Raw genomic sequence first — 27918 nt, 5'->3', positions numbered from 1 at the left:
TCTGCCCGCCTCGGCCTCCCAAAGTGCTGGGATTACAGGTGTGAGCCACTGTGCCTGGCCTCTTTTCTTTTTGAGACAGGGTCTCATTAAGTCACCAAGGCCGAAGCACGGTGGCGCAGTCATGGCTCACTGTAGCCTCGACCACCTGGGCTCAAACCATCCTCCCGCCTCAGCTTCCTGAGTAGCTGGGATCACAGGTGAATGTCACCATGCCCAGCTAGTTCTTTTGTTTTTGATTTCTGTTTTGTAGAGACAAGGTCCTGCTATGTTGCCCAGGCTGGTCTTGAACTCCTGGGCTCAAGTGATCCTCCCACCTCAGTCTCCCAAAGTGCAGGGATTACAGGCATGAGCCACTGCACCGGGTGATGAGAATTTTTATTTATTTTTTATTTTTAGATTTTATTTGTTTATTTTTTTGAGATGGAGTCTCACTCTGTTGCCCAGGCTGGAGTGCAGTGGTGCAATCTCTGTTCACTGCAAGCTCTGCCTCCCGGCTTCACACCTTTCTCCTGCCTCAGCCTCCTGAGGTAGCTGGGACTACAGGCGTCTACCACCACGTCCAGCTAATTTTTTGTAGTTTTTTTAGCCAATGTTTTGTATTTTTCTGTATTTTTTTAAACACAGTGAAACGCGGGGTTTCACTGTGTTAGCCAGGATGGTCTCGATCTCCTGACCTCATGATCCGCCTGCCTTGGCCTCCCAAAGTGCTGGGATTACAGGTGTGAGCCACCGCGTCCAGCTAAGAATTTTTAACGGAGGCCATTTTGAAGCTAGGAGATATATTAATTTCTTGGTTTATTTTGCTTTCCAAATGCTCTAGTGTTGACATCCCTGCCTGCGCTGGCGGTCCCACCCCCGACTCCCACCAAAGCGGCACCTCCCGCGTTGGTCAATGGGCTGGAGCTGTCAGAGCCGCGGAGCTGGCTGTACCTAGAAGAGATGGTCAACTCCTTGCTCAACACAGCGCAGCAGCTGAAGACGCTGTTTGAGCAAGCCAAGCATGCCAGCACCTACCGAGAAGCTGCCGCAAACCAGGCCAAGATCCACGCTGACGCAGAGCGGAAGGAGGTAACCTTGGAATAAATGGGAAGACACGACCTGTGCTGAGTAACCCCAGGCCACCCTGGTGCCTGTGCCCAGCTGTGTAAGAGCCACCTTGGCTCACAAGGCCCCTGCCCCACCTTTCTGGAAAAGGGAGCTGTGGAGAGTCATTTACAAATGAAGCTTTTCCTAAAGAAAAGTGACAGCTATTGTTGTTAAGGTGGTTTTGGTTTTTGTAAATAAGGTTGCTTTGTTTCAGAAAGGGAAACAATTTTGTGCGCATCGGCCGTTGTGAATACTCACCTTTTCTAGGCATTATTCATCCTTTGTCTTCCTGTAGTGAAATGTGCTTATATTTTATGAAGTTTGGAGAACATCATCTATTGAGTCTCTGAGTATCAGCGACTGGCAGGGCGAATGCTGAGCCCCTTCCTGGGAGCCGAGCTCCCTCCATCTGCTGTCACAAAGCCCTCCCAGCTTCTGGCACGTTCTTCAGAAGGCGGCTCCTGTGCATGGTGGGAGGCTCACAGGGCGTCGTGCCCATGTTTTCTGTAGCTTCCTCTTACTGCAGCACAAGCAAAAGGTCACTTAGGCCCCTTCGGCCTCTTTTCATATGGAGTCTCTACTTCATATGAACCCTTTACTTAGATTGAAGACTTTGAGGTAATATAAAGGTTCAGGTGGGTGACATGAATAGGGTAGATAGAAATTACTAGAGCCAGAGTAAACTGGAGAGAGCGTGGAGGTTTCTCAGCTACTTCTCATAGCCCAAACCCAGCAGACAGGTACCGTGTGTCACAGGGCATGGGGACAAGAAGGTGAGAGAGGAGGGCGCCTGTCTGCTCAGCACAGATGGGGAGCTCTGAAGGCCACAGGAAAGGACAGGGATGGATTTTGTTGTAGCTGCTTTTTCGGGTACGGTAACGTGGACTTTGGTTTGTAAACAAAAGTCAAATTCATATTTTTCCCACCAAATCTATGTAAGAAATGTTTTCCCCCATTTCTTTTCTACTTTCTATTTTTATTTTTATTTGTGGAACAGGCTGTCACTCTGTCGCCCAGGCTAGAATGTAGTGGTGCAATCTCGGCTCACTGCAACCTTTGCCTCCCGGGCTCCAGCGATTCTTGTGCCTCAGCCTCCCAAGTAGCTGGGACTACAGGCACCCACCACCACACCTGGCTAATTTTCTGTATTTTTGGTAGAGATGGGGTTTTACCATGTTGCCCATGCTGATCTCACACTCCTGAGCTCAGGTGATCTACCCGCCTCAGCCTCTTAAAGTACTGGGATTGCAGATGTGAGCCACCATGCCCAGCTTCTACTTTTTATAGAAGAACTTTTTATTTATGTATTTATTTTATTATCATTATTTTTTTTTAGTTGCTGCTTTATTTTACTTTATTTTATTTTTTGAGACGGAGTCTCGCTCCATCACCCAGGCTGGAGTGCAGTGGCACGATCTTGGCTAACTGCAACCTCCACTTCCTGGGATCAAGCAATTATCCTGCCTCAGCCTCCCAAGTAGCTGGGACTACAGGCGCCTGCTGCCATGCCTGGCTAATTTTTGTATTTTTAGTACAGACAGGGTTTCACCATGTTGGCCAGGCTGGTCTTAAACTCCTGACCTCAACTGATCTACCCGCCTGAGCGTCTTAAAGTGCTGGGATTATACGTATTTATTTATTTATTTATTTATTTATCTATTTTAAAATTTTTTTTTTTTTTGAGACGGAGTCTTGCTGTGTCGCTCAGGCTGGAGTGCAATGGCACAATCTCAGCTAACTGCAGCTTCCTCCTCCCGGGTTCAAGTGATTCTCCTGCCTCAGCCTCCGGAATGGCTGGGATTACAGGCATGTGCTAGCATGTGCTACCACACCTGGCTGATTTTTTGTATTTTTAGTAGAGACGGGGTTTCACTATGTTAGCCAGGCTGGTCTCGAACCCCTGACCTCAGGTGATTCACCCACCTCAGTCTCCCAAAGTGCTGGGATTACAGGCATGAGCCACCGTGCCCGGCCTATTTATTTTTTAATTTTTAAATTTTTCTGTCATTCAGTGCACATCAGTTACTTGTTACAGATTCTACTAGACAAGCACATAACGAACAGTGATTCTCATTCCAGGCCGTATTCAATGTTAGGGGTTTGTTACGGATTCTACTAGATAAGCACATAATGAACAGTGATTCTCATTCCAGGCCGTATTCAATGTTAGGGGTTTGTAACGGATTCTACTAGACAAGCACATAACGAACAGTGATTCTCATTCCAGGCCGTATTCAATGTTAGGGGTTTGTAACGGATTCTACTAGACAAGCACATAACGAACAGTGATTCTCATCCCAGGCCGTATTCGATGTTAGGGGTTTGTTACGGATTCTACTAGACAAGCACATAACGAACAGTGATTCTCATCCCAGGCCGTATTCGATGTTAGGGGTTTGTTACGGATTCTACTAGACAAGCACATAACGAACAGTGATTCTCATCCCAGGCCGTATTCGATGTTAGGGGTTTGTAACGGATTCTACTAGACAAGCACATAACGAACAGTGATTCTCATCCCAGGCCGTATTCGATGTTAGGGGTTTGTAACGGATTCTACTAGACAAGCACATAACGAACAGTGATTCTCATCCCAGGCCGTATTCGATGTTAGGGGTTTGTTACGGATTCTACTAGACAAGCACATAATGAACAGTGATTCTCATCCCAGGCCGTATTCAATGTTAGGGGTTTGTTACGGATTCTACTAGATAAGCACACACTGAACAGTGATTCTCATCCCAGGCCGTATTCGATGTTAGGGGTTTGTAACGGATTCTACTAGACAAGCACATAACGAACAGTGATTCTCATCCCAGGCCATATTCGATGTTAGGGGTTTGTTACGGATTCTACTAGACAAGCACATAACGAACAGTGATTCTCATCCCAGGCCGTATTCGATGTTAGGGGTTTGTTACGGATTCTACTAGACAAGCACATAACGAACAGTGATTCTCATCCCAGGCCGTATTCAATGTTAGGGGTTTGTGTAGTTTCCCCAGGACCTGTAGTGGTGATTGTCCAGAAGCCTTCCATAGGAGGAATGCATGGTCATTAGGTATGCCACAGCTCCAAACACCAGCAACACCACTCAATGACTGTTGAGGTAATGACAGTGACACTGCAGCTCCACATGGCTGGGGAGGTCTCACCATCATGGCAGATGGCAAAGCGGGAGGAAAGGCATGTCTTAATGGTGACAGGCAAGCAGAAGAGCTTTTTAGATTCTTAATTTTTTAAATGACTGATCAATATGTGATTAGTTTTTTCTGTGTGTGGTTTTTTTTTTTTTTTTTTTTTTTTTTTAAGAGGTAAGATCTCACTCTGTTGCCGACGCTCATGGCTCATTGTAGGCTCAAACTCCTGGAAATACAGGTGCGTGCCACCACGCTTGCCTAATTTTTTTTTTATTTTTTATTTTTTGTAGAGACTGGGTCTTGCCGTGTTGCCCAAGGTGGTCTCAAACTCCTGGGCTCAAGAGATCCTCCTGCCTCAGCCTCCCAAAGTGCTGAGATTACAGGCGTGAGCCACTGGACCCAGCATTAATTTTCTTTCAAGGAAGAAAAGTGTTTCTACTCCTGAAGACAAAGATAATTTTAAAATACTTTTTCACTGGGCACAGTGGATCACGCTTGTAATCTCAGTGCTTTGAGAGGCTGAGGTGGGAGGATCTTTTGAGCCCAGGAGTTTGAGACCAGCTTGGACAACATGGTGAAACCCCGTCTCTACAAAAAAATATAAAAATTAGCTGGGTGTGGTGGTGGGCACCTGTAGTCTCAGCTACTTAGGAGGCTGAGGCAGGAGACTCACTTGAAACCAGGAGGCAGAGGTTGCAGTGAGCTGAGATCGGGCCACTGCACTCCAGTCTGGCGACAGAGCAAGACTCTGTCTCAAAAAACAAAAAGTCCAGGCGTGGTGGCTCACGCCTATAATCCCAGCACTTTGGGAGGCCGAGGCGGGCGGATCACGAGGTCAGGAGATCGAGACCATCCTGGCTAACATGGTGAAACCCCATCTCTACTAAAAATACAAAAAATTAGCCGGGCGTGGTGGCGGGCGCCTGTAGTCCCAGCTCCTTGGGAGGCTGAGGCAGGAGAATGGTGTGAACCCGGGAGGTGGAGATTGCAGTGAGCCGAGATCGCGCCATTGCACTCCAGCCTGGGTGACAAAGTGAGACTCTGTCTCAAAAAAAAAAAAAAAAAAAAAAAAAAACGAAAAGAAACCAAAAATTAGCCAGGTGTGGTGACATGCCAGTCAAGAGACTGAAACGTGAGGATTGCTTGAGCCTAGGAGGTTGATGTTGCAGTGAGCCGTGATCACACCACTGTACTCCAGCCCGGGCAACAGAGTGAGACCTTGTCTCAAAAAAAACAAACAAACAAACAAACAAAAAAAAAAAAAAAGAAAAAAGAAATTAAAAAGGAAAAAAATAAAGAAAAAGATATATATATATTTTGAGATGGTCTTGCTGTGTCACCCAGGCTAGAGTGCAGTGGTGTGATCTCGGCTCACTGCAGCCTCCATCTCCCAGGTTCAAGCGATTCTTGTGCCTCAGCTTCCCAGATAGCTGGGATTACAGGTATGTGCAACCACGCCCAGCTATTTTTTGGTGTTTTAGGAGAGAAGAGGTTTCGCCATGTTGGCGAGGCTGGTCTTAAACTCCAGGCCTCAAGTGATCTACTTGCCTTGGCCTCCCAAAGTGTTGGGATTACAGGTGTGAGCCACTGCACCTGGCCAAAAAAAACTTAAAAAAAAAAAAAAAGTATACTTCCAAACAAACAGCTACTTAATGCTGAAATTTATAGAGGAAAAGAAAGTTTAAAGGCAAAAAAATCTATAACCCTGCACCCAAAGATAATGACCGTGAACACTTACTGTGTGTCCTTTTGGTCTTTTTTGGTAATTGAGGTAAACTGTATGTATAGCAAAGTGCCTCAATCTCCACCATAAAATGTAGTGAGTTTTGATGAATGCATGAACCTGGTCATGAGACCATTTCAATCCCTGCAGAAGCACCACTCATGTCCCCTTCCATCGGTCCCCTGCCCCATGGACAGTCACTGCTCTCATTTTTTTTTTTTCTTTTCTCTTTTGAGGCAGCATCTCACTCTGTCACTCAGGCTGGAGTGCAGTGGCATGATCTTGGTTCACTGCAGCCTTGCGCCACCATGCCTGGCTAATTTTTGTATTTTTTGTAAAGATGGGGTTTCTTTTTTTTTTTTTTTTTTTTGAGACAGTCTCACACTGTCACCCAGGCTGGAGTACACTGATGCAATCTCGGCTCACTGTAGCCTTCGCCTCCCAGGTTTAAGTGATTCTCCTGCCTCAGCCTCCCGAATAGCTGGGATTACAGGCACATGCCACCATGCCCAGCTAATTTTTGTGTTTTAAGTAGAGACGAGGTTTCACCATGTTTGTCAGGCTGGTCTTGAACTCCTGACCTCAGGTGATCCTCCTGCCTCAACCTCCCAAAGTGCTGGGATTACAGGCATGAGCCACCGCACCTGGCCTCTTTTTTTTTGAGACAAGTTTGGCTCTTGTTGCCCAGGCTGGAATCCAATGGCACAATCTCGGCTCGCCATAACCTCCACCTCCCAGGTTCAAGAGAGTCTCCGGCTTCAGCCTCTCAAGTAGCTGAGATTACAGGCATGCGCCACCACGCCCAGCTAATTTTGTGTTTGCAGTAGAGACAGGGTTTCACCATTTAGGTCAGGCTGGTCTCGAGCTCCTGACCTCAGGTGATCTGCCCACCTCGGCCTCCCAAAGTGCTGGGATGACAGGTGTGAGGTACTGCACCCAGTTGATTTTCTAGATTTCCTACCACAACTGATTTCTAATTCAACTCCAATATGCTTAGAAAATATACTCTGATTTCAGTTCTTTTAAATTGATTACAATTTATTTCGGCCAGGCATGGTGACTCACACCTGTAATCCCAGCACTTTGGGAGGCCAAGGTGGGAGGATTTCTTGAGGCCAGGAGTTTGAGACAAGCCTGGACATTGTGAGACCCTGTCTGTACAAAAAAAAAAAAAAAAAAAAAAAGGGTCGGGTGCAGTGGCTCACGCCTGTAATCCCAGCACTTTGGGAGGCCAAGGCGGGCAGATCACAAGGTCAGGAGGTCGAGATCATCCTGGCTAACACAGTAAAACCCTGTCTCTACTAAAAATACAAAACATTAGCCAGGCATGGTGGTGGGCGCCTATAGTCCCAGCTGCTCAGGAGGCTGAGGCAGGAGAATGGCATGAATCCAGGAGGCAGAGCTTGCAGTGAGCCGAGATTGCACCACTGCAGTCCAGCCTGGGCTACAGAGCGAGACTCTGTCTAAAAAAAACCAAAAAACTTTTTTTTTAAAGGGTTTCACTTTGTCACCCAGGCTGGAGTACAGAGGTGTGACCTCGGCTCACTGCAGCCTCAAGTTCCCAGGTTCAAGCAATCCTCTTGCCTCAGCCCCCCAAGTAGCTGGGACTATGGGCATGTGCCACCATGCTTGGCTAATTTTTGTATTTTTCATAGAGAGAGGGTCTCACTGTGTTGCCAGGCTGATCTCAAACTCCTGAGCTCAAGCCATCCACCCACCTCAGCTTCCCAAAGTGCTGGGATTACAGGCATGAACCACTGTGCCCAGCCAAAATGTTTCGTTCATTAGCCGGATCACTGGAGCCCAGGGGTGGAGGTTGCAGCGAGCTGTGATCACGCCACTGTGCTCCAGCCTGGGCAACAGAATGAGACCCTGTCTCAAAAAAACAAAAAGATGTGTTTTATGATCATGTATATACTTTTCGTGGTGAATATTGCATATACACTTGAAAAGAGTTTTATTCAGTCATTGGTTTTTGTTTTCTGTAATGTCATTAGGTCAAGGTGGTTCATAGTGTGGTCCAAATCTTGTTTTTCTTCAACCTAAAGATGTACTTTCAGCTTTTCTTTTCATATAGGTCTGTTGGCCATGAATTCTCTGTTTTTGTCTGTAATGTCCCTCTTTCACCTTTATTTTTGAGGGACGTTTTTGAGTGACATGGAATTCTGGGTTGTCACTTACATATATATATTTTTTTGAGACAGAGTCTCGCTCTTGTTTTCCAGGCTGGAGTGCAGTGGCACGATCTCCGCTCACTGCAACCTCCACTTCCCAGGTTCAAGCAATTCTCCTGCCTCAGCCTCCTGAGTAGCTGGGACTATAGGCATGCGCCACCACACCCAGCTAATTTTTGTATTTTTGGTAGAGACGGGGTTTCGCCATGTTGCTCAGGCTGGTGTTGAACTCCTGGGCTCAAGTGATCCACCCGCCTGGGCCTCCCAGAGTGCTGGGATTACAGGCATGAGCTAACACGCCGGCCTATTTATTTATTTATTTATTTTTTGAGACAAAGTCTCACTCTGTCACCAGGCTGGAGTGCAGTGGTGCCATCTCGGTTCGCTGCAACCTCCGACTCCCTGGTTCAAGCGATTCTCCTGCCTCAGCCTCCTGAGTAGCTGGAATTACAGGCACACACCACCATGCCCGGCTAATTTTTTGTATTTTTTTATTAGAGACGGGGTTTTGCCATGTTGGCCAGACCGGTCTTGAACACCTGACCGACCTCAGGTGATTCACCCGCCTCGGCCTCCCAAAGTGCTGGGATTATAGGCATGACCTACCTGGGTTGTCACTTTTTATCATTCACCAGTTTAAAGATGTCTTTCCATCATCTTCTGGCCAGCCTGCCTACCTGCCTTCCTTTCTTCCTTCCCTCTTTTCCTCCTTCCCTCCTTCCCTCCCTTCCTCCCTCCCTCCCTCTCTCCCTCCTTCCTTCCTTCCTTCCTCCCTCCCTCCCTCCCTCCATCCCTCCCTTCCTTCCTTCTTTTTTTCTTTCTTTTTTGAGACAGGGTCACTGTCTGTCACCGAGGCTAAGAAGCAGTGTTGTGGTCACATCTCAGTGCAGCCTTGAGTTCCTGGGCTCAGGTGATCTTCCCTTAGCCTCCAGAGTAGCTGGGACTGCCGGCACTGGCCACTACTCCCGGCCAATTTTTAGCTGGGGTTTCACCATGATGCCCAGGCTGGCCTCAAACTCCTTGGCTCAAGCGATCCTCTTACCTCAGCCTTCTGAGTAGCTGGGACTACACATGTGTACCACCATGCCCAGCTGTTTTTTTGTTTGTTTTGTATAGATGGGGTTTCACTATGTTTCTCAGGCTGGTCTTGAACTCCTGGACTCAAGCAACCCACCTTCCTTGGCCTCCTAAAGTACTGGGATTACCAGCATGAGCCACTGCTCCTGGCTATAACTATTTCTTTTTTTCTTTTTTTTTTTTTTTGGAGACAGAGTCTTGCTCTCCAGGCTAGAGTGCAGTGACATGATCTCAGCTCACTGCAAGCTCCACCTCCCAGGTTCAAGCGATCCTCTTGCCTCAGCCTTCCAAGTAGATGGGACTACAAGTGTGCACCACCACACCTGGCTAATACTTTGTTGTTTTGTTTTGAGACGGAGTCTTGCTCTGTCGCCCAGGGTTGGAGTGCAGTGGCACGATCTCAGCTCACTGCAACCTCTGCCTCCCGGGTTCAAGCGATTCTCCTGCCTCAGCCTCCCGAGTAGCTGGGACTACAGGTGCATGCCACCACTCCTGGCTAATTTTTTGTATTTTTGGTAGAGAGGAGGTTTCACCATGTTAGCCAGGATGTTCACAATCTCCTAACCTCGTGATCTGCCCGCCTGGGATTACAGGTGTGAGCCACCGTGCCCAGCCTCAGGATCTGCTTCTTTTGGTTACTTTTTCCCTTCATCATGGATCCTGTTATCCCTTCTTCACACGTCCAGTACTTCCTGATTGTGTGTTGGAATTTTAGTTTATATACTGTTTATATGGTAGAGTTTATATGGTAGAGACTCTGAATTTTGTTGGATTGTGTTGTCTTCCCCTGAAGAGTGTTGGGCTTTGTTCTCGCAGGCTGAATTCTTGTGGATCACCCTGAAGAGGATCAGTGTTGATGCTGTTAGGGCAGGTCTGTCTGGCTTTTTCTTCTGCCTGACACATCCTTAGTCTTGGATCTGCGAAGGTGTGGTTTTCTGGATGTTCCTGGGAAGTCCGTGGTGTTTTTAAACCTCTAACTTGTGAAGGTTCAAACTCCAGACTTTCAGGTGGTGAGCAGCAGCTGCAGTCTCTGCTCAGTGTTCTCAGTCTTCAGCCATCCATTTCTGCTGAGTCTTCCCCACATGCTGTGTCATCAGCTCAGGGTCAGACAAGGACGTGGGGAGCGTTTATGTGCTGGATGGGGGTGTCCTCTCTCTGTGCTTGCTCCTTTGTAGGGTTTCTCCCCTCATTTTCCAGCCACTTTGTCAGCTCTGGCCAGGGTGACTGCAGCCTGCTACCACGGTGTGGCTGCCCATGTCTGGTGGCCTGGGGCTGCCTCCAGGAGAAGCCTTCCTGGCTCCATCTCGCTGCTACGTCACCTGTCCCGGCTACGTCACCTGTCCCTGCTATGTCACCTGGCTGCCTCTCTCCTCCGCTCATTTGGCAGCCAGAGTGTCTGATGCCGCTGCGTCAGCTGCGTCCCTGCCCTGAAAGGCTGGGCTTTGAATTTTATTTGTAATTTTATGTATTTCTATGAGAGAAATGTGGCATGAAATCCCTTTATCCTTAAAATCCCGTTTGGTAGACAGCCAAGCCTTTTAAAACATTAGAAAGGGCGGCCCCTTTCTCAGCTGGAAGCAGCTGTTGCAGTGAACATCCTGTGCATCTGAAAATGTCAGGAGTTAGAAGAAATGTCAGGAAGTGTTAGAAGCGATGTGTTCCCTTTCTCTAAAGCTGTGTATCGGACGTGTCATTCATAAAGCCATTACTTGAATAGCTGAGCCAGGACTTAGAGGCTCTGAGTGTGACCCCCTGTCCTCCTCCTCTCGGTGTGAATAGCTGAGCTTGGACTTAGAGGCTCCGAGTGTGACCCCCTGTCCTCCTCTTCTCGGTGTGAATAGCTGAGCCAGGACTCAGAGTGACCGAGTGTGACGCCCTGTCCTCCTCCTCTCGGTGTGAATAGCTGAGTCAGGACTCAGAGTGACCGAGTGTGACGCCCTGTCCTCCTCCTCTCGGTGTGAATAGCTGAGCCAGGACTCAGAGTGACCGAGTGTGACGCCCTGTCCTCCTCCTCTCGGTGTGAATAGCTGAGCCAGGACTCAGAGTGACCGAGTGTGACGCCCTGTCCTCCTCCTCTCGGTGTGAATAGCTGAGCCAGGACTCAGAGTGACCAAGTGTGACACCCTGTCCTCCTCCTCTCGGTGTGAATAGCTGAGTCAGGACTTAGAGTGACCGAGTGTGACACCCTGTCCTCCTCCTCTCGGTGTGAATAGCTGAGTCAGGACTTAGAGTGACCGAGTGTGACGCCCTGTCCTCCTCCTCTCGGTGTCAATAGCTGAGCCAGGACTTAGAGTGACCGAGTGTGACACCCTGTCCTCCTCCTCTCGGTGTGAATAGCTGAGTCAGGACTTAGAGTGACCGAGTGTGACGCGCTGTCCTCCTCCCCTTGGTGTGAATAGCTGAGTCAGGACTCAGAGTGACCGAGTGTGACACCCTGTCCTCCTCCTCTCGGTGTGAATAGCTGAGCCAGGACTCAGAGTGACCGAGTGTGACGCCCTGTCCTCCTCCTCTCGGTGTGAATAGCTGAGCTTGGACTTAGAGGCTCTGAGTGTGACCCCCTGTCCTCCTCGTCTCGGTGTGAATAGCTGAGCCAGGACTCAGAGTGACCGAGTGTGACGCCCTGTCCTCCTCCTCTCGGTGTGAATAGCTGAGTCAGGATTTAGAGTGACCGAGTGTGACGCCATGTCCTCCTCCTCTCGGTGTGAATAGCTCAGTCAGGACTTAGAGTGACCGAGTGTGACGCCCTGTCCTCCTCCTCTCGGTGTGAATAGCTGAGTCAGGACTCAGAGTGACTGAGTGTGACGCCCTGTCCTCCTCCTCTCGGTGTGAATAGCTGAGCCAGGACTCAGAGTGACCGAGTGTGACGCCCTGTCCTCCTCCTCTCGGTATGAATAGCTGAGCCAGGACTCAGAGTGACCGAGTGTGACGCCCTGTCCTCCTCCTCTCGGTGTGAATAGCTGAGTCAGGATTTAGAGTGACTGAGTGTGACGCCATGTCCTCCTCCTCTCGGTGTGAATAGCTGAGCCAGGACTCAGAGTGACCGAGTGTGACGCCCTGTCCTCCTCCTCTCGGTGTGAATAGCTGAGTCAGGACTCAGAGTGACCGAGTGTGACGCCCTGTCCTCCTCCTCTCGGTGTGAATAGCTGAGTCAGGACTCAGAGTGACCGAGTGTGACGCCCTGTCCTCCTCCTCTCGGTGTGAATAGCTGAGTCAGGACTCAGAGTGACCGAGTGTGACGCCCTGTCCTCCTCTCGGTGTGAATAGCTGAGCCAGGACTCAGAGTGACCGAGTGTGACGCCCTGTCCTCCTCCTCTCGGTGTGAATAGCTGAGTCAGGACTCAGAGTGACCGAGTGTGACGCCCTGTCCTCCTCCCCTTGGTGTGAATAGCTGAGTCAGGACTCAGAGTGACCGAGTGTGACACCCTGTCCTCCTCCTCTCGGTGTGAATAGCTGAGCCAGGACTCAGAGTGACCGAGTGTGACGCCCTGTCCTCCTCCTCTCGGTGTGAATAGCTGAGTCAGGACTCAGAGTCACCGAGTGTGACGCCCTGTCCTCCTCCTCTCGGTGTGAATAGCTGAGTCAGGACTTAGAGTGACCGAGTGTGACGCCCTGTCCTCCTCCTCTCGGTGTGAATAGCTGAGTCAGGACTTAGAGTGACCGAGTGTGACACCCTGTCCTCCTCCTCTCGGTGTGAATAGCTGAGTCAGGACTTAGAGTGACCGAGTGTGACGCCCTGTCCTCCTCCCCTTGGTGTGAATAGCTGAGTCAGGACTCAGAGTGACCGAGTGTGACACCCTGTCCTCCTCCTCTCGGTGTGAATAGCTGAGCCAGGACTCAGAGTGACCGAGTGTGACGCCCTGTCCTCCTCCTCTCGGTGTGAATAGCTGAGCTTGGACTTAGAGGCTCTGAGTGTGACCCCCTGTCCTCCTCTTCCCGGTGTGAATAGCTGAGCCAGGACTCAGAGTGACCGAGTGTGACGCCCTGTCCTCCTCCTCTCGGTGTGAATAGCTGAGTCAGGATTTAGAGTGACCGAGTGTGACGCCATGTCCTCCTCCTCTCGGTGTGAATAGCTCAGTCAGGACTTAGAGTGACCGAGTGTGACGCCCTGTCCTCCTCCTCTCGGTGTGAATAGCTGAGTCAGGACTCAGAGTGACTGAGTGTGACGCCCTGTCCTCCTCCTCTCGGTGTGAATAGCTGAGCCAGGACTCAGAGTGACCGAGTGTGACGCCCTGTCCTCCTCCTCTCGGTATGAATAGCTGAGCCAGGACTCAGAGTGACCGAGTGTGACGCCCTGTCCTCCTCCTCTCGGTGTGAATAGCTGAGTCAGGATTTAGAGTGACCGAGTGTGACGCCATGTCCTCCTCCTCTCGGTGTGAATAGCTGAGCCAGGACTCAGAGTGACCGAGTGTGACGCCCTGTCCTCCTCCTCTCGGTGTGAATAGCTGAGCCAGGACTCAGAGTGACCGAGTGTGATGCCCTGTCTTCCTCCTCTCGGTGTGAATAGCTGAGCCAGGACTCAGAGTGACCGAGTGTGACGCCCTGTCCTCCTCCTCTCGGTGTGAATAGCTGAGTCAGGACTCAGAGTGACCGAGTGTGACGCCCTGTCCTCCTCCTCTCGGTGTGAATAGCTGAGTCAGGACTCAGAGTGACCGAGTGTGACGCCCTGTCCTCCTCTCGGTGTGAATAGCTGAGCCAGGACTCAGAGTGACCGAGTGTGACGCCCTGTCCTCCTCCTCTCGGTGTGAATAGCTGAGTCAGGACTCAGAGTGACCGAGTGTGACGCCCTGTCCTCCTCCCCTTGGTGTGAATAGCTGAGTCAGGACTCAGAGTGACCGAGTGTGACACCCTGTCCTCCTCCTCTCAGTGTGAATAGCTGAGCCAGGACTCAGAGTGACCGAGTGTGACACCCTGTCCTCCTCCTCTCGGTGTGAATAGCTGAGTCAGGACTCAGAGTGACCGAGTGTGACGCCCTGTCCTCCTCCTCTCGGTGTGAATAGCTGAGTCAGGACTCAGAGTGACCGAGTGTGACGCCCTGTCCTCCTCCTCTCGGTGTGAATAGCTGAGCCAGGACTCAGAGTGACCGAGTGTGACACCCTGTCCTCCTCCTCTCGGTGTGAATAGCTGAGTCAGGATTTAGAGTGACCGAGTGTGACGCCATGTCCTCCTCCTCTCGGTGTGAATAGCTCAGTCAGGACTTAGAGTGACCGAGTGTGACGCCCTGTCCTCCTCCTCTCGGTGTGAATAGCTGAGTCAGGACTCAGAGTGACCGAGTGTGACGCCCTGTCCTCCTCCTCTCGGTGTGAATAGCTGAGTCAGGATTTAGAGTGACCGAGTGTGACGCCATGTCCTCCTCCTCTCGGTGTGAATAGCTGAGCCAGGACTCAGAGTGACCGAGTGTGACGCCCTGTCCTCCTCCTCTCGGTGTGAATAGCTGAGCCAGGACTCAGAGTGACCGAGTGTGACGCCCTGTCCTCCTCCTCTCGGTGTGAATAGCTGAGTCAGGACTCAGAGTGACCGAGTGTGACGCCCTGTCCTCCTCCTCTCGGTGTGAATAGCTGAGTCAGGACTCAGAGTGACCGAGTGTGACGCCCTGTCCTCCTCTCGGTGTGAATAGCTGAGCCAGGACTCAGAGTGACCGAGTGTGACGCCCTGTCCTCCTCCTCTCGGTGTGAATAGCTGAGTCAGGACTCAGAGTGACCGAGTGTGACGCCCTGTCCTCCTCCCCTTGGTGTGAATAGCTGAGTCAGGACTCAGAGTGACCGAGTGTGACACCCTGTCCTCCTCCTCTCGGTGTGAATAGCTGAGCCAGGACTCAGAGTGACCGAGTGTGACGCCCTGTCCTCCTCCTCTCGGTGTCAATAGCTGAGCCAGGACTCAGAGTGACCGAGTGTGACGCCCTGTCCTCCTCCTCTCGGTGTGAATAGCTGAGTCAGGACTCAGAGTGACCGAGTGTGACACCCTGTCCTCCTCCTCTCGGTGTGAATAGCTGAGTCAGGACTTAGAGTGACCGAGTGTGACGCCCTGTCCTCCTCCTCTCGGTGTCAATAGCTGAGCCAGGACTTAGAGTGACCGAGTGTGACACCCTGTCCTCCTCCTCTCGGTGTGAATAGCTGAGTCAGGACTTAGAGTGACCGAGTGTGACGCCCTGTCCTCCTCCCCTTGGTGTGAATAGCTGAGTCAGGACTCAGAGTGACCGAGTGTGACACCCTGTCCTCCTCCTCTCGGTGTGAATAGCTGAGCCAGGACTCAGAGTGACCGAGTGTGACGCCCTGTCCTCCTCCTCTCGGTGTGAATAGCTGAGCTTGGACTTAGAGGCTCTGAGTGTGACCCCCTGTCCTCCTCTTCTCGGTGTGAATAGCTGAGCCAGGACTCAGAGTGACCGAGTGTGACGCCCTGTCCTCCTCCTCTCGGTGTGAATAGCTGAGTCAGGATTTAGAGTGACCGAGTGTGACGCCATGTCCTCCTCCTCTCGGTGTGAATAGCTGAGCCAGGACTCAGAGTGACCGAGTGTGACGCCCTGTCCTCCTCCTCTCGGTGTGAATAGCTGAGCCAGGACTCAGAGTGACCGAGTGTGATGCCCTGTCTTCCTCCTCTCGGTGTGAATAGCTGAGCCAGGACTCAGAGTGACCGAGTGTGACGCCCTGTCCTCCTCCTCTCGGTGTGAATAGCTGAGTCAGGACTCAGAGTGACCGAGTGTGACGCCCTGTCCTCCTCCTCTCGGTGTGAATAGCTGAGTCAGGACTCAGAGTGACCGAGTGTGACGCCCTGTCCTCCTCTCGGTGTGAATAGCTGAGCCAGGACTCAGAGTGACCGAGTGTGACGCCCTGTCCTCCTCCTCTCGGTGTGAATAGCTGAGTCAGGACTCAGAGTGACCGAGTGTGACGCCCTGTCCTCCTCTCGGTGTGAATAGCTGAGCCAGGACTCAGAGTGACCGAGTGTGACGCCCTGTCCTCCTCCTCTCGGTGTGAATAGCTGAGTCAGGACTCAGAGTGACCGAGTGTGACGCCCTGTCCTCCTCCCCTTGGTGTGAATAGCTGAGTCAGGACTCAGAGTGACCGAGTGTGACACCCTGTCCTCCTCCTCTCGGTGTGAATAGCTGAGCCAGGACTCAGAGTGACCGAGTGTGACGCCCTGTCCTCCTCCTCTCGGTGTGAATAGCTGAGTCAGGACTCAGAGTGACCGAGTGTGACGCCCTGTCCTCCTCCTCTCGGTGTGAATAGCTGAGTCAGGACTCAGCGTGACCGAGTGTGACGCCCTGTCCTCCTCCTCTCGGTGTGAATAGCTGAGCCAGGACTCAGAGTGACTGAGTGTGATGCCCTGTCCTCCTCCTCTCGGTGTGAATAGCTGAGTCAGGATTTAGAGTGACCGAGTGTGACACCCTGTCCTCCTCCTCTCTGTGTGAATAGCTGAGTCAGGACTCAGAGTGACCGAGTGTGACGCCCTGTCCTCCTCCTCTCGGTGTGAATAGCTGAGTCAGGACTCAGAGTGACCGAGTGTGACACCCTGTCCTCCTCCTCTCGGTGTGAATAGCTGAGCCAGGACTCAGAGTGACCGAGTGTGACACCCTGTCCTCCTCCTCTCGGTGTGAATAGCTGAGCTTGGACTTAGAGGCTCTGAGTGTGACCCCCTGTCCTCCTCTTCTCGGTGTGAATAGCTGAGCCAGGACTCAGAGTGACCGAGTGTGACGCCCTGTCCTCCTCCTCTCGGTGTGAATAGCTGAGTCAGGATTTAGAGTGACCGAGTGTGACGCCATGTCCTCCTCTCGGTGTGAATAGCTCAGTCAGGACTCAGAGTGACCGAGTGTGACACCCTGTCCTCCTCCTCTCGGTGTGAATAGCAGAGTCAGGACTCAGAGTGACCGAGTGTGACGCCCTGTCCTCCTCCTCTCGGTATGAATAGCTGAGCCAGGACTCAGAGTGACCGAGTGTGACGCCCTGTCCTCCTCCTCTCGGTGTGAATAGCTGAGTCAGGATTTAGAGTGACCGAGTGTGACGCCATGTCCTCCTCCTCTCGGTGTGAATAGCTGAGTCAGGACTCAGAGTGACCGAGTGTGACGCCCTGTCCTCCTCCTCTCAGTGTGAATAGCTGAGTCAGGACTCAGAGTGACCGAGTGTGACGCCCTGTCCTCCTCCTCTCGGTGTGAATAGCTGAGCTTGGACTTAGAGGCTCTGAGTGTGACCCCCTGTCCTCCTCTTCTCGGTGTGAATAGCTGAGCCAGGACTCAGAGTGACCGAGTGTGACGCCCTGTCCTCCTCCTCTCGGTGTGAATAGCTGAGTCAGGACTCAGAGTGACCGAGTGTGACGCCCTGTCCTCCTCCTCTCGGTGTGAATAGCTGAGTCAGGATTTAGAGTGACCGAGTGTGACGCCATGTCCTCCTCCTCTCGTTGTGAATAGCTGAGCCAGGACTCAGAGTGACCGAGTGTGACGCCCAGTCCTCCTCCTCTCGGTGTGAATAGCTGAGCCAGGACGCAGAGTGACCGAGTGTGACGCCCTGTCCTCCTCCTCTCGGTGTGAATAGCTGAGTCAGGACTCAGAGTGACCGAGTGTGACGCCCTGTCCTCCTCCTCTCGGTGTGAATAGCTGAGCCAGGACTCAGAGTGACCGAGTGTGACGCCCTGTCCTCCTCCTCTCGGTGTGAATAGCTGAGTCAGGACTCAGAGTGACCGAGTGTGACGCCCTGTCCTCCTCCTCTCGGTGTGAATAGCTGAATCAGGACTCAGAGTGACCGAGTGTGACGCCCTGTCCTCCTCCTCTCGGTGTGAATAGCTGAGTCAGGACTCAGAGTGACCGAGTGTGACGCCCTGTCCTCCTCCTCTCGGTGTGAATAGCTGAGCCAGGACTCAGAGTGACCGAGTGTGACGCCCTGTCCTCCTCCTCTCGGTGTGAATAGCTGAGTCAGGACTCAGAGTGACCGAGTGTGACGCCCTGTCCTCCTCCCCTCGGTGTGAATAGCTGAGTCAGGACTCAGAGTGACCGAGTGTGACGCCCTGTCCTCCTCCTCTCGGTGTGAATAGCTGAGCCAGGACTCAGAGTGACCGAGTGTGACGCCCTGTCTTCCTCCTCTCGGTGTGAATAGCTGAGCCAGGACTCAGAGTGACCGAGTGTGACGCCCTGTCCTCCTCCTCTCGGTGTGAATAGCTGAGTCAGGACTCAGAGTGACCGAGTGTGACGCCCTGTCCTCCTCCTCTCGGTGTGAATAGCTGAGCCAGGACTCAGAGTGACCGAGTGTGACGCCCTGTCCTCCTCTCGGTGTGAATAGCTGAGCCAGGACTCAGAGTGACCGAGTGTGACGCCCTGTCCTCCTCCTCTCGGTGTGAATAGCTGAGTCAGGACTCAGAGTGACCGAGTGTGACGCCCTGTCCTCCTCCCCTTGGTGTGAATAGCTGAGTCAGGACTCAGAGTGACCGAGTGTGACACCCTGTCCTCCTCCTCTCGGTGTGAATAGCTGAGCCAGGACTCAGAGTGACCGAGTGTGACGCCCTGTCCTCCTCCTCTCGGTGTGAATAGCTGAGTCAGGACTCAGAGTGACCGAGTGTGACGCCCTGTCCTCCTCCTCTCGGTGTGAATAGCTGAGTCAGGACTCAGCGTGACCGAGTGTGACGCCCTGTCCTCCTCCTCTCGGTGTGAATAGCTGAGCCAGGACTCAGAGTGACTGAGTGTGATGCCCTGTCCTCCTCCTCTCGGTGTGAATAGCTGAGTCAGGATTTAGAGTGACCGAGTGTGACGCACTGTCCTCCTCCTCTCGGTGTGAATAGCTGAGTCAGGATTTAGAGTGACCGAGTGTGACGCCATGTCCTCCTCCTCTCGGTGTGAATAGCTGAGTCAGGACTCAGAGTGACCGAGTGTGACGCCCTGTCCTCCTCCTCTCGGTGTGAATAGCTGAGCCAGGACTCAGAGTGACCGAGTGTGATGCCCTGTCTTCCTCCTCTCGGTGTGAATAGCTGAGCCAGGACTCAGAGTGACCGAGTGTGACGCCCTGTCCTCCTCCTCTCGGTGTGAATAGCTGAGTCAGGACTCAGAGTGACCGAGTGTGACGCCCTGTCCTCCTCCTCTCGGTGTGAATAGCTGAGTCAGGACTCAGAGTGACCGAGTGTGACGCCCTGTCCTCCTCTCGGTGTGAATAGCTGAGCCAGGACTCAGAGTGACCGAGTGTGACGCCCTGTCCTCCTCCTCTCGGTGTGAATAGCTGAGTCAGGACTCAGAGTGACCGAGTGTGACGCCCTGTCCTCCTCCCCTTGGTGTGAATAGCTGAGTCAGGACTCAGAGTGACCGAGTGTGACACCCTGTCCTCCTCCTCTCGGTGTGAATAGCTGAGCCAGGACTCAGAGTGACCGAGTGTGACGCCCTGTCCTCCTCCTCTCGGTGTGAATAGCTGAGTCAGGACTCAGAGTGACCGAGTGTGACGCCCTGTCCTCCTCCTCTCGGTGTGAATAGCTGAGTCAGGACTCAGCGTGACCGAGTGTGACGCCCTGTCCTCCTCCTCTCGGTGTGAATAGCTGAGCCAGGACTCAGAGTGACTGAGTGTGATGCCCTGTCCTCCTCCTCTCGGTGTGAATAGCTGAGTCAGGATTTAGAGTGACCGAGTGTGACGCACTGTCCTCCTCCTCTCGGTGTGAATAGCTGAGTCAGGACTCAGAGTGACCGAGTGTGACGCCCTGTCCTCCTCCTCTCGGTGTGAATAGCTGAGTCAGGACTCAGAGTGACCGAGTGTGACACCCTGTCCTCCTCCTCTCGGTGTGAATAGCTGAGCCAGGACTCAGAGTGACCGAGTGTGACACCCTGTCCTCCTCCTCTCGGTGTGAATAGCTGAGCTTGGACTTAGAGGCTCTGAGTGTGACCCCCTGTCCTCCTCTTCTCGGTGTGAATAGCTGAGCCAGGACTCAGAGTGACCGAGTGTGACGCCCTGTCCTCCTCCTCTCGGTGTGAATAGCTGAGTCAGGATTTAGAGTGACCGAGTGTGACGCCATGTCCTCCTCTCGGTGTGAATAGCTCAGTCAGGACTCAGAGTGACCGAGTGTGACACCCTGTCCTCCTCCTCTCGGTGTGAATAGCAGAGTCAGGACTCAGAGTGACCGAGTGTGACGCCCTGTCCTCCTCCTCTCGGTATGAATAGCTGAGCCAGGACTCAGAGTGACCGAGTGTGACGCCCTGTCCTCCTCCTCTCGGTGTGAATAGCTGAGTGAGGATTTAGAGTGACCGAGTGTGACGCCATGTCCTCCTCCTCTCGGTGTGAATAGCTGAGTCAGGACTCAGAGTGACCGAGTGTGACGCCCTGTCCTCCTCCTCTCGGTGTGAATAGCTGAGTCAGGACTCAGAGTGACCGAGTGTGACGCCCTGTCCTCCTCCTCTCGGTGTGAATAGCTGAGCTTGGACTTAGAGGCTCTGAGTGTGACCCCCTGTCCTCCTCTTCTCGGTGTGAATAGCTGAGCCAGGACTCAGAGTGACCGAGTGTGACGCCCTGTCCTCCTCCTCTCGGTGTGAATAGCTGAGTCAGGACTCAGAGTGACCGAGTGTGACGCCCTGTCCTCCTCCTCTCGGTGTGAATAGCTGAGTCAGGATTTAGAGTGACCGAGTGTGACGCCATGTCCTCCTCCTCTCGTTGTGAATAGCTGAGCCAGGACTCAGAGTGACCGAGTGTGACGCCCTGTCCTCCTCCTCTCGGTGTGAATAGCTGAGCCAGGACGCAGAGTGACCGAGTGTGACGCCCTGTCCTCCTCCTCTCGGTGTGAATAGCTGAGTCAGGACTCAGAGTGACCGAGTGTGACGCCCTGTCCTCCTCCTCTCGGTGTGAATAGCTGAGCCAGGACTCAGAGTGACCGAGTGTGACGCCCTGTCCTCCTCCTCTCGGTGTGAATAGCTGAGTCAGGACTCAGAGTGACCGAGTGTGACGCCCTGTCCTCCTCCTCTCGGTGTGAATAGCTGAATCAGGACTCAGAGTGACCGAGTGTGACGCCCTGTCCTCCTCCTCTCGGTGTGAATAGCTGAGTCAGGACTCAGAGTGACCGAGTGTGACGCCCTGTCCTCCTCCTCTCGGTGTGAATAGCTGAGCCAGGACTCAGAGTGACCGAGTGTGACGCCCTGTCCTCCTCCTCTCGGTGTGAATAGCTGAGTCAGGACTCAGAGTGACCGAGTGTGACGCCCTGTCCTCCTCCCCTTGGTGTGAATAGCTGAGTCAGGACTCAGAGTGACCGAGTGTGACGCCCTGTCCTCCTCCTCTCGGTGTGAATAGCTGAGCCAGGACTCAGAGTGACCGAGTGTGACGCCCTGTCCTCCTCCTCTCGGTGTGAATAGCTGAGTCAGGACTCAGAGTGACCGAGTGTGACGCCCTGTCCTCCTCCTCTCGGTGTGAATAGCTGAGTCAGGACTCAGAGTGACCGAGTGTGACGCCCTGTCCTCCTCCTCTCGGTGTGAATAGCTGAGCCAGGACTCAGAGTGACTGAGTGTGATGCCCTGTCCTCCTCCTCTCGGTGTGAATAGCTGAGTCAGGATTTAGAGTGACCGAGTGTGACGCACTGTCCTCCTCCTCTCGGTGTGAATAGCTGAGTCAGGACTCAGAGTGACCGAGTGTGACGCCCTGTCCTCCTCCTCTCGGTGTGAATAGCTGAGTCAGGACTCAGAGTGACCGAGTGTGACACCCTGTCCTCCTCCTCTCGGTGTGAATAGCTGAGCCAGGACTCAGAGTGACCGAGTGTGACACCCTGTCCTCCTCCTCTCGGTGTGAATAGCTGAGCTTGGACTTAGAGGCTCTGAGTGTGACCCCCGTCCTCCTCTTCTCGGTGTGAATAGCTGAGCCAGGACTCAGAGTGACCGAGTGTGACGCCCTGTCCTCCTCCTCTCGGTGTGAATAGCTGAGTCAGGATTTAGAGTGACCGAGTGTGACGCCATGTCCTCCTCTCGGTGTGAATAGCTCAGTCAGGACTCAGAGTGACCGAGTGTGACGCCCTGTCCTCCTCCTCTCGGTGTGAATAGCAGAGTCAGGACTCAGAGTGACCAAGTGTGACGCCCTGTCCTCCTCCTCTCGGTATGAATAGCTGAGCCAGGACTCAGAGTGACCGAGTGTGACGCCCTGTCCTCCTCCTCTCGGTGTGAATAGCTGAGTCAGGATTTAGAGTGACCGAGTGTGACGCCATGTCCTCCTCCTCTCGGTGTGAATAGCTGAGCCAGGACTCAGAGTGACCGAGTGTGACGCCCTGTCCTCCTCCTCTCGGTGTGAATAGCTGAGTCAGGACTCAGAGTGACCGAGTGTGACGCCCTGTCCTCCTCCTCTCGGTGTGAATAGCTGAGTCAGGACTCAGAGTGACCGAGTGTGACGCCCTGTCCTCCTCCTCTCGGTGTGAATAGCTGAGTCAGGACTCAGAGTGACCGAGTGTGACGCCCTGTCCTCCTCCTCTCGGTGTGAATAGCTGAGTCAGGACTCAGAGTGACCGAGTGTGACGCCCTGTCCTCCTCCTCTCGGTGTGAATAGCTGAGCCAGGACTCAGAGTGACCGAGTGTGACGCCCTGTCCTCCTCCTCTCGGTGTGAATAGCTGAGCCAGGACTCAGAGTGACCGAGTGTGACGCCCTGTCCGATCCACCGTCCTTGGCCTCCGAAAGTGCTGGGATTACAGACGTAAGCCACCATGCTCAACTAGGTTTTGTGTGTTTTATAGAGACAGCATCTTGCTGTGTTGCGGAGGCTGGTCCTGAACACGTGGTCTGAAGATATTCGCCCAGTCAGCCTCCCGGAGTGCTGGGACTCTAGGCGTGAGCCCCTGCTTCTGGCCCCCAGGCCAGTAGTAAAAAGCCAAATATCATCCCTTTCAGAGCATCAGGACAGCGGCTGTGCTCAGGGAGGCTGGGAATGGGCATCGTGCCCTCTGGGGGTGCGGCAGGGTCAGTTGGCTGGAGGAGATATTCATGGTGCTGCTGCCCCCTGCTGCCCTGCTGAGGGCTGACATGGTTCACACTCATGGGCACTTGCAAACGTGGTTGTGCCCAGTGCTGTATGCGTGCAGCCGTTCCAGCAAAGGTGGTGGTCACTTGGACCATTGTGGTGCCATCATGGTACAGCACCCAGGCAGGAGCAAGGCCGTTGTGTTCTGGTGAGATGATGGTTCTGAATTAGATGTGGAGATTTCTTTGAGATCAGCTCCACAGGTATCTTACGAGGGCTCGGGGGTGAGGCTCAGAAGTCCTACAAGGAGGAGCCTCTAAACCTGTGTCCCTTCACCTGCAGCAACAGCAGCGCGGAGCAACCTCCAGGAGCCTGGGGGGCGCCTGGGCTGGGCGGGAGTCGGAGGTCGGCGAGGGGAGGAAGGTGGTCGCATGTTGGCGTCCTCCTGCCCTGTAGGAAGTACTGAATGGTTCCCCACAACAGTAGGATGAAAATGGGTTTCTGTTCCCTGATCCCACGCCACTGCAGAATGGGAGGAAGGCCTTATGCCGGGGTGTCCAATCTTTTCTCTTCCCTGGGCCACACTGCAAGAAGAGGAATTGTCTTGGGCCACACATTAAAAATCTCATAATTTTTTTTTTTTTTGTTTTGTTTTATGAGATGGAATCTTGCTCTGTTGCCCAGGCTGGAGTGCAGTGGCGCGATCTCAGCTCACCACACACAACCTCTGCCTCCCGGGATCAAGCGATTCTCTTGCTTCAGCCTCTCGAGTAGCTGGGATCACAGGTGCGCACTACTGCGCCCGGCTAGTTTTTGTATTTTGCCATGTTGGCCAGGCTGGTCTTGAACTCCTGACCTCAGGTGATCCGCCCACCTCGGCCTCTCAAAGTGTTGGGATTATAGGCATGAGCCAGCACGCCCGGCCCATAATGTTTTAAGAAAGTTTACGAATGTGTGTTGGGCCTCATGCAAAGCCATCCTGGGCTGCATGCAGCCCACGGGCTGTGGGTTGGACAAGCTTGCTTTGTGCCATTAAATTGTTATTTGTAATTAGTGCTGGAAAGTCAGGGTTTGAAAGGCAGACACTGCTGTCTCTGAATGGAAAGGTCCACGTGTGGGAATGAGGAAGCCTTGCTCATGAGCACCCTGACAGAGCACCCATGCCTCCAGCAGTGGGAGGGCAGGCGTGACGCTGCCGCTTCCACATTGTATCTGGAATGTTTGTTTTGGAGACGGAGTTTCGCTCTTGTTGCCCAGGCTGGAGTGCAGTGGTGCGACCTCAGCTTACTGCAACCTGTGCCTCCCAGGTTCAAGCGATTCTTCTGCCTCCGCCTCCCGAGTAGCTGGGGTTACAGGCGCTTGCCACCACGCCTGGCTAATTTTTGTATTTTTAGTAGACGCGGTATTTCACCATGTTGGCCAGGCTGGTGTTGAACCCCTGACCTCAGGTGATCCACCTGTCTCGGCCTTCCAAAGTGCTGGGATTACAGGCATGAGCCTCGGTGCCTGGCCTTTTATCTGGAATTAAAAAAAAAAAAAATCAAATGTAGCCCAGCTGAAGCTATTAAGGGGATTGTTGCCAGCTTTAACCATGGGAAATCTGCATTTGTGTGTATGTAATGAGCTCTGCAGAGATTCAACAAGGCAGAAGAGCAGATGCCCTTGGCTGTCAAGGGCACAGTGTCCAGTGGAAGCCAGCCGAGTGGCTGCAGGGTCTTGGACTCACTGCCCTGGCCCCGGCTTGTTGTTGGCCATGCTGCCCTGAGCGCAAACCCCGTTCCTCCAGCCTGTCCCCGTTTCTAGTAGCTCTCTCTCAGGCTTTCTCCAGTCTCCCTAACTTCCTTTTAAAGTGTTAAATATAGTACAGCACAGAAGGGTATGAAAGGGAGAAGAATACGTAAGTTGGACAGTAACAATGTCCTTGACTCCTAGGAGGCTCAGAAATAGGTCTGTGCTGTGCCTGGATGGTGCCTCCGTGCCTGGGGATCTGGAAGGGTGGAGACAGACCCCAGAGCAGCCGCTTCCCTGCGGGGCCTCTCCCAACACCGTAAGGCCGCGGGTGCCTCAAGCAGCGCCGAGAGGGGCTTGTGTTTCAGTGACATTTCCTTGAAGTCCAGGTATGGGGTTTCTGTAAGTGAAGGCTTTTGCCTGCCTTGTTCTCCAGTGTCAGCCTAACACTCACGTGAGCCAAATAGGCCCGGCCAGACCCAAGACAGCTCAGTCACCTGTTCCGCATCAAACATCAGATTCCAGAGCCGGACTGGACCAACATCCTGCCGTGGCCCAGTGAGCAAGGGTTGCTGGCGTCTTTGGGATACTCGGGAGCAGCCCGCCATCCCCGTGTCCCCAGGGAACTCTTCAGAGCACCCCGGAAATGCAGCCTTGGAGTCCCCCGAGGGAGCCGGGGGTGTTGTGGTGGGAGGGGGCGGCCAGGTGCCCGGGACGGGGTGAGGCGGCGCCGGTGGGGCAGCCTGGGAAAAGGCGCCCGGGACGGGGTGAGGCGGCGCCGGCGGGGCAGCCTGGGAAAAGCACAGAGGTGGCTTTGCAGTCCCACTTCAGCGGGACCCTGCCTGACCTGGGATGAGGTGTGTGGGCTTTCTGGGGCAGGGGCGGGGATAGGTTGTAAATTTGAATTTGCCTGATGCTTCCTCAGAGATCTGTATCATGGTCATTTCATAGAAACAGCAAACTCTGTCCCAGCTCAAAAAGATGCTATTAGACTAATCCTTTGATCTCCTTACGTGTGCGGCTCAGCTTTCAGATAAACCTGCTTGATGTTTTGAGGGTTTTCTCTTATTTCCGTTGCTTCCTCGAGGGAGAGTAATCCAGTCTAATTTGCATTTCTCTTTTAAGCTGAGCTGCTGCGCCCTCACGGGACACAGTCATGGGGAGCCCTCTGCCCCATGGTGGGCATTGGTGAAGCCACAGTGGTCCCGGGGGCAGACCTCAAGGGTGCACAGCAGCAGCCCCTTGGGCCCTGCCTGCCCAAGCCCCACCTGGCCCCACCTGCCCTGTGTTGGGGACTTTGTATTTCAGCCTCCATGCAGGGTGACGCTGGGACTCCCCAGCTTCCGGTTCACAGCTTCAGGGTCCAGCAGGTTCTCCTGAAGCCCCGTCTACCGCTGGCTTCCTGCTCACTCTCCCCTCTCCCGCTCTGTCTCTCCAGAGGAGGCCGGGCCTGTGGAATTAGGCGGCTGCTTCACCTGAACTCACTGCAGTGCCGGGAAAGGAGCCTCTGGAACTAGACCCAGGAGTGGATCTGCAAAGGCTACTCAGGGTTTTCCCAGCGGCTCTGAACCCCGAGGCCAACTCGCCCTCCAATCACCTGGCCCCTGAAGCAGGCGGAGGCCCCTGTGCACAGTGGGCTTGTGGCCCCATTTGGTTCAGGAGTGATGGTGACACGGAGTTGGCTCCATCGAGGCTCCTGGCAGCATTACATTCTCTAAGAATAAGTCATAAAGAAAGCACTCCTCGTAAGATACACGATCCACCAGGCTGCCTCCAACCACAGCCTCATCTCCATCCGGGGTGTGTCTAGGTTTTCTTTTTTATTATTATTTTTTATCATTTGAGACATGTTCTCCCTCTGTCACCCAGGCTGGAGTGCACTGGTGCAACCTCAGCTCACTGCAACCTCCACCTCCCAGGCTCAAGCAATCCTCCCACCTCAGCCTCTCTGGTAGCTAAGAGGTGCATGCCACCATGCCCAGCTAATTTTTCTTTTTCTTTTTTTTTTTTTTTGTAGAGACAGGGTTTTGCCATGTCACCCAGGCTGGCCTTAAACTTTTGGGCTCAAGCGATGCTCCCGCCTCGGCCTCCCAAAGTGCTGGGATTACAGGTGTAGCCACCATGCCTGGCCAGTATCTAGGTTTTCAAGTTAGACTTAGTTTTATTTGCAGAAAGAATAATGAATACATTATTAGCTTGTTCTTTGATAGTTAGAAATTAATAGGCATTTTATATGTAATCTTATGGTCTTACTCTTGGTTGGCTGTTTCTGAAGGAGTGGCTTTGTTATCTGTAATTTGTCTAACTTAAAAATCAATTATAATGAAACCAGCATATGTGATTCACAAGGCTTTTTTCCACCTGGACCAAAGTACACCAGCTATTGCGTTGCCAAAAGTAGGTGTGTTCCTGTTGTGTGATGTGCAGATGGGGGGCCCCTGCAGCAGGGAAGGCAGGCCAGGAAACCCCTTCGCAGTCTCTGCTGAGGGGCTGGACCCGCTGCTTGGGCGGGACTCCCCGCAGGGTGCTCTGCTGCAGTCTCCTCCTCTGCCCGCCTGCGGCCCAGAGAACTCTGAATGCCAATGGCAGTGCCAGCTGCTTGGCAGCATGAGCTTCTTGGGGCGCCCGGGCAGGCCTGGGCACTTCTGCCCTTTGTGCCATCCGCAGTCCTGTGATTTCCTGACGGTTTCCTGAAAGCGCAGAATGGGACTTGTCGATGTCCTTGGCCGCGGAAACGCGGTGTCTTGTCCTAACCTTCTGCAATGCACACACACCTCTTCCGCAGTAATGAATGGTTTTTTGTTTTTTTTTTGAGACAGAGTCTAGCTCTGTCACCCAGGCTGGAGTGCAGTGGTGCGTTCTCGGCTCACTGCAAGCTCCGCCTCCTGGGTTCACGCCATTCTCCTGCCTTAGCCTCCTGAGTAGCCGGGACTACGGGCACCCGCCAACACGCCCGGCTAATTTTTTTTGTATTTTTAGTAGAGACAGGGTTTCACTGTGTTAGCCAGGATGGTCTCGATCTCCTGACCTCGTGATCCGCCTGCCTCGGCCTCCCAAAGTGCTGGGATTACAGGCGTGAGCCACCACGCCCGGCTAATGAATGGTATTTTTAAAA

General features: G+C 53.1%; 1 protein-coding gene across 2 annotated transcripts in view; it reads left to right on the top strand.

Moving 5' to 3' along the window:
* The window catches only part of DEAF1 (DEAF1 transcription factor), a 63756-nt gene that overhangs the window by 21798 nt on the left and 14040 nt on the right, over positions 1 to 27918 (top strand). For both annotated transcript variants that reach the window (XM_034931845.3, XM_034931846.3), the window contains exon 10: positions 821 to 1068. In XM_034931845.3, the coding sequence (XP_034787736.1) occupies positions 821 to 1068 (248 nt within the window). The remainder of the gene's footprint in view (positions 1 to 820; positions 1069 to 27918) is intronic.

Source organism: Pan paniscus, chromosome 9 (assembly GCF_029289425.2).
Source record: "Pan paniscus chromosome 9, NHGRI_mPanPan1-v2.0_pri, whole genome shotgun sequence".
NCBI classification, from domain to species: Eukaryota; Metazoa; Chordata; class Mammalia; order Primates; family Hominidae; genus Pan; species Pan paniscus.
Note: the sequence above shows the minus strand (reverse complement) of the source record. Positions and strands in the feature narration are given on the sequence as shown.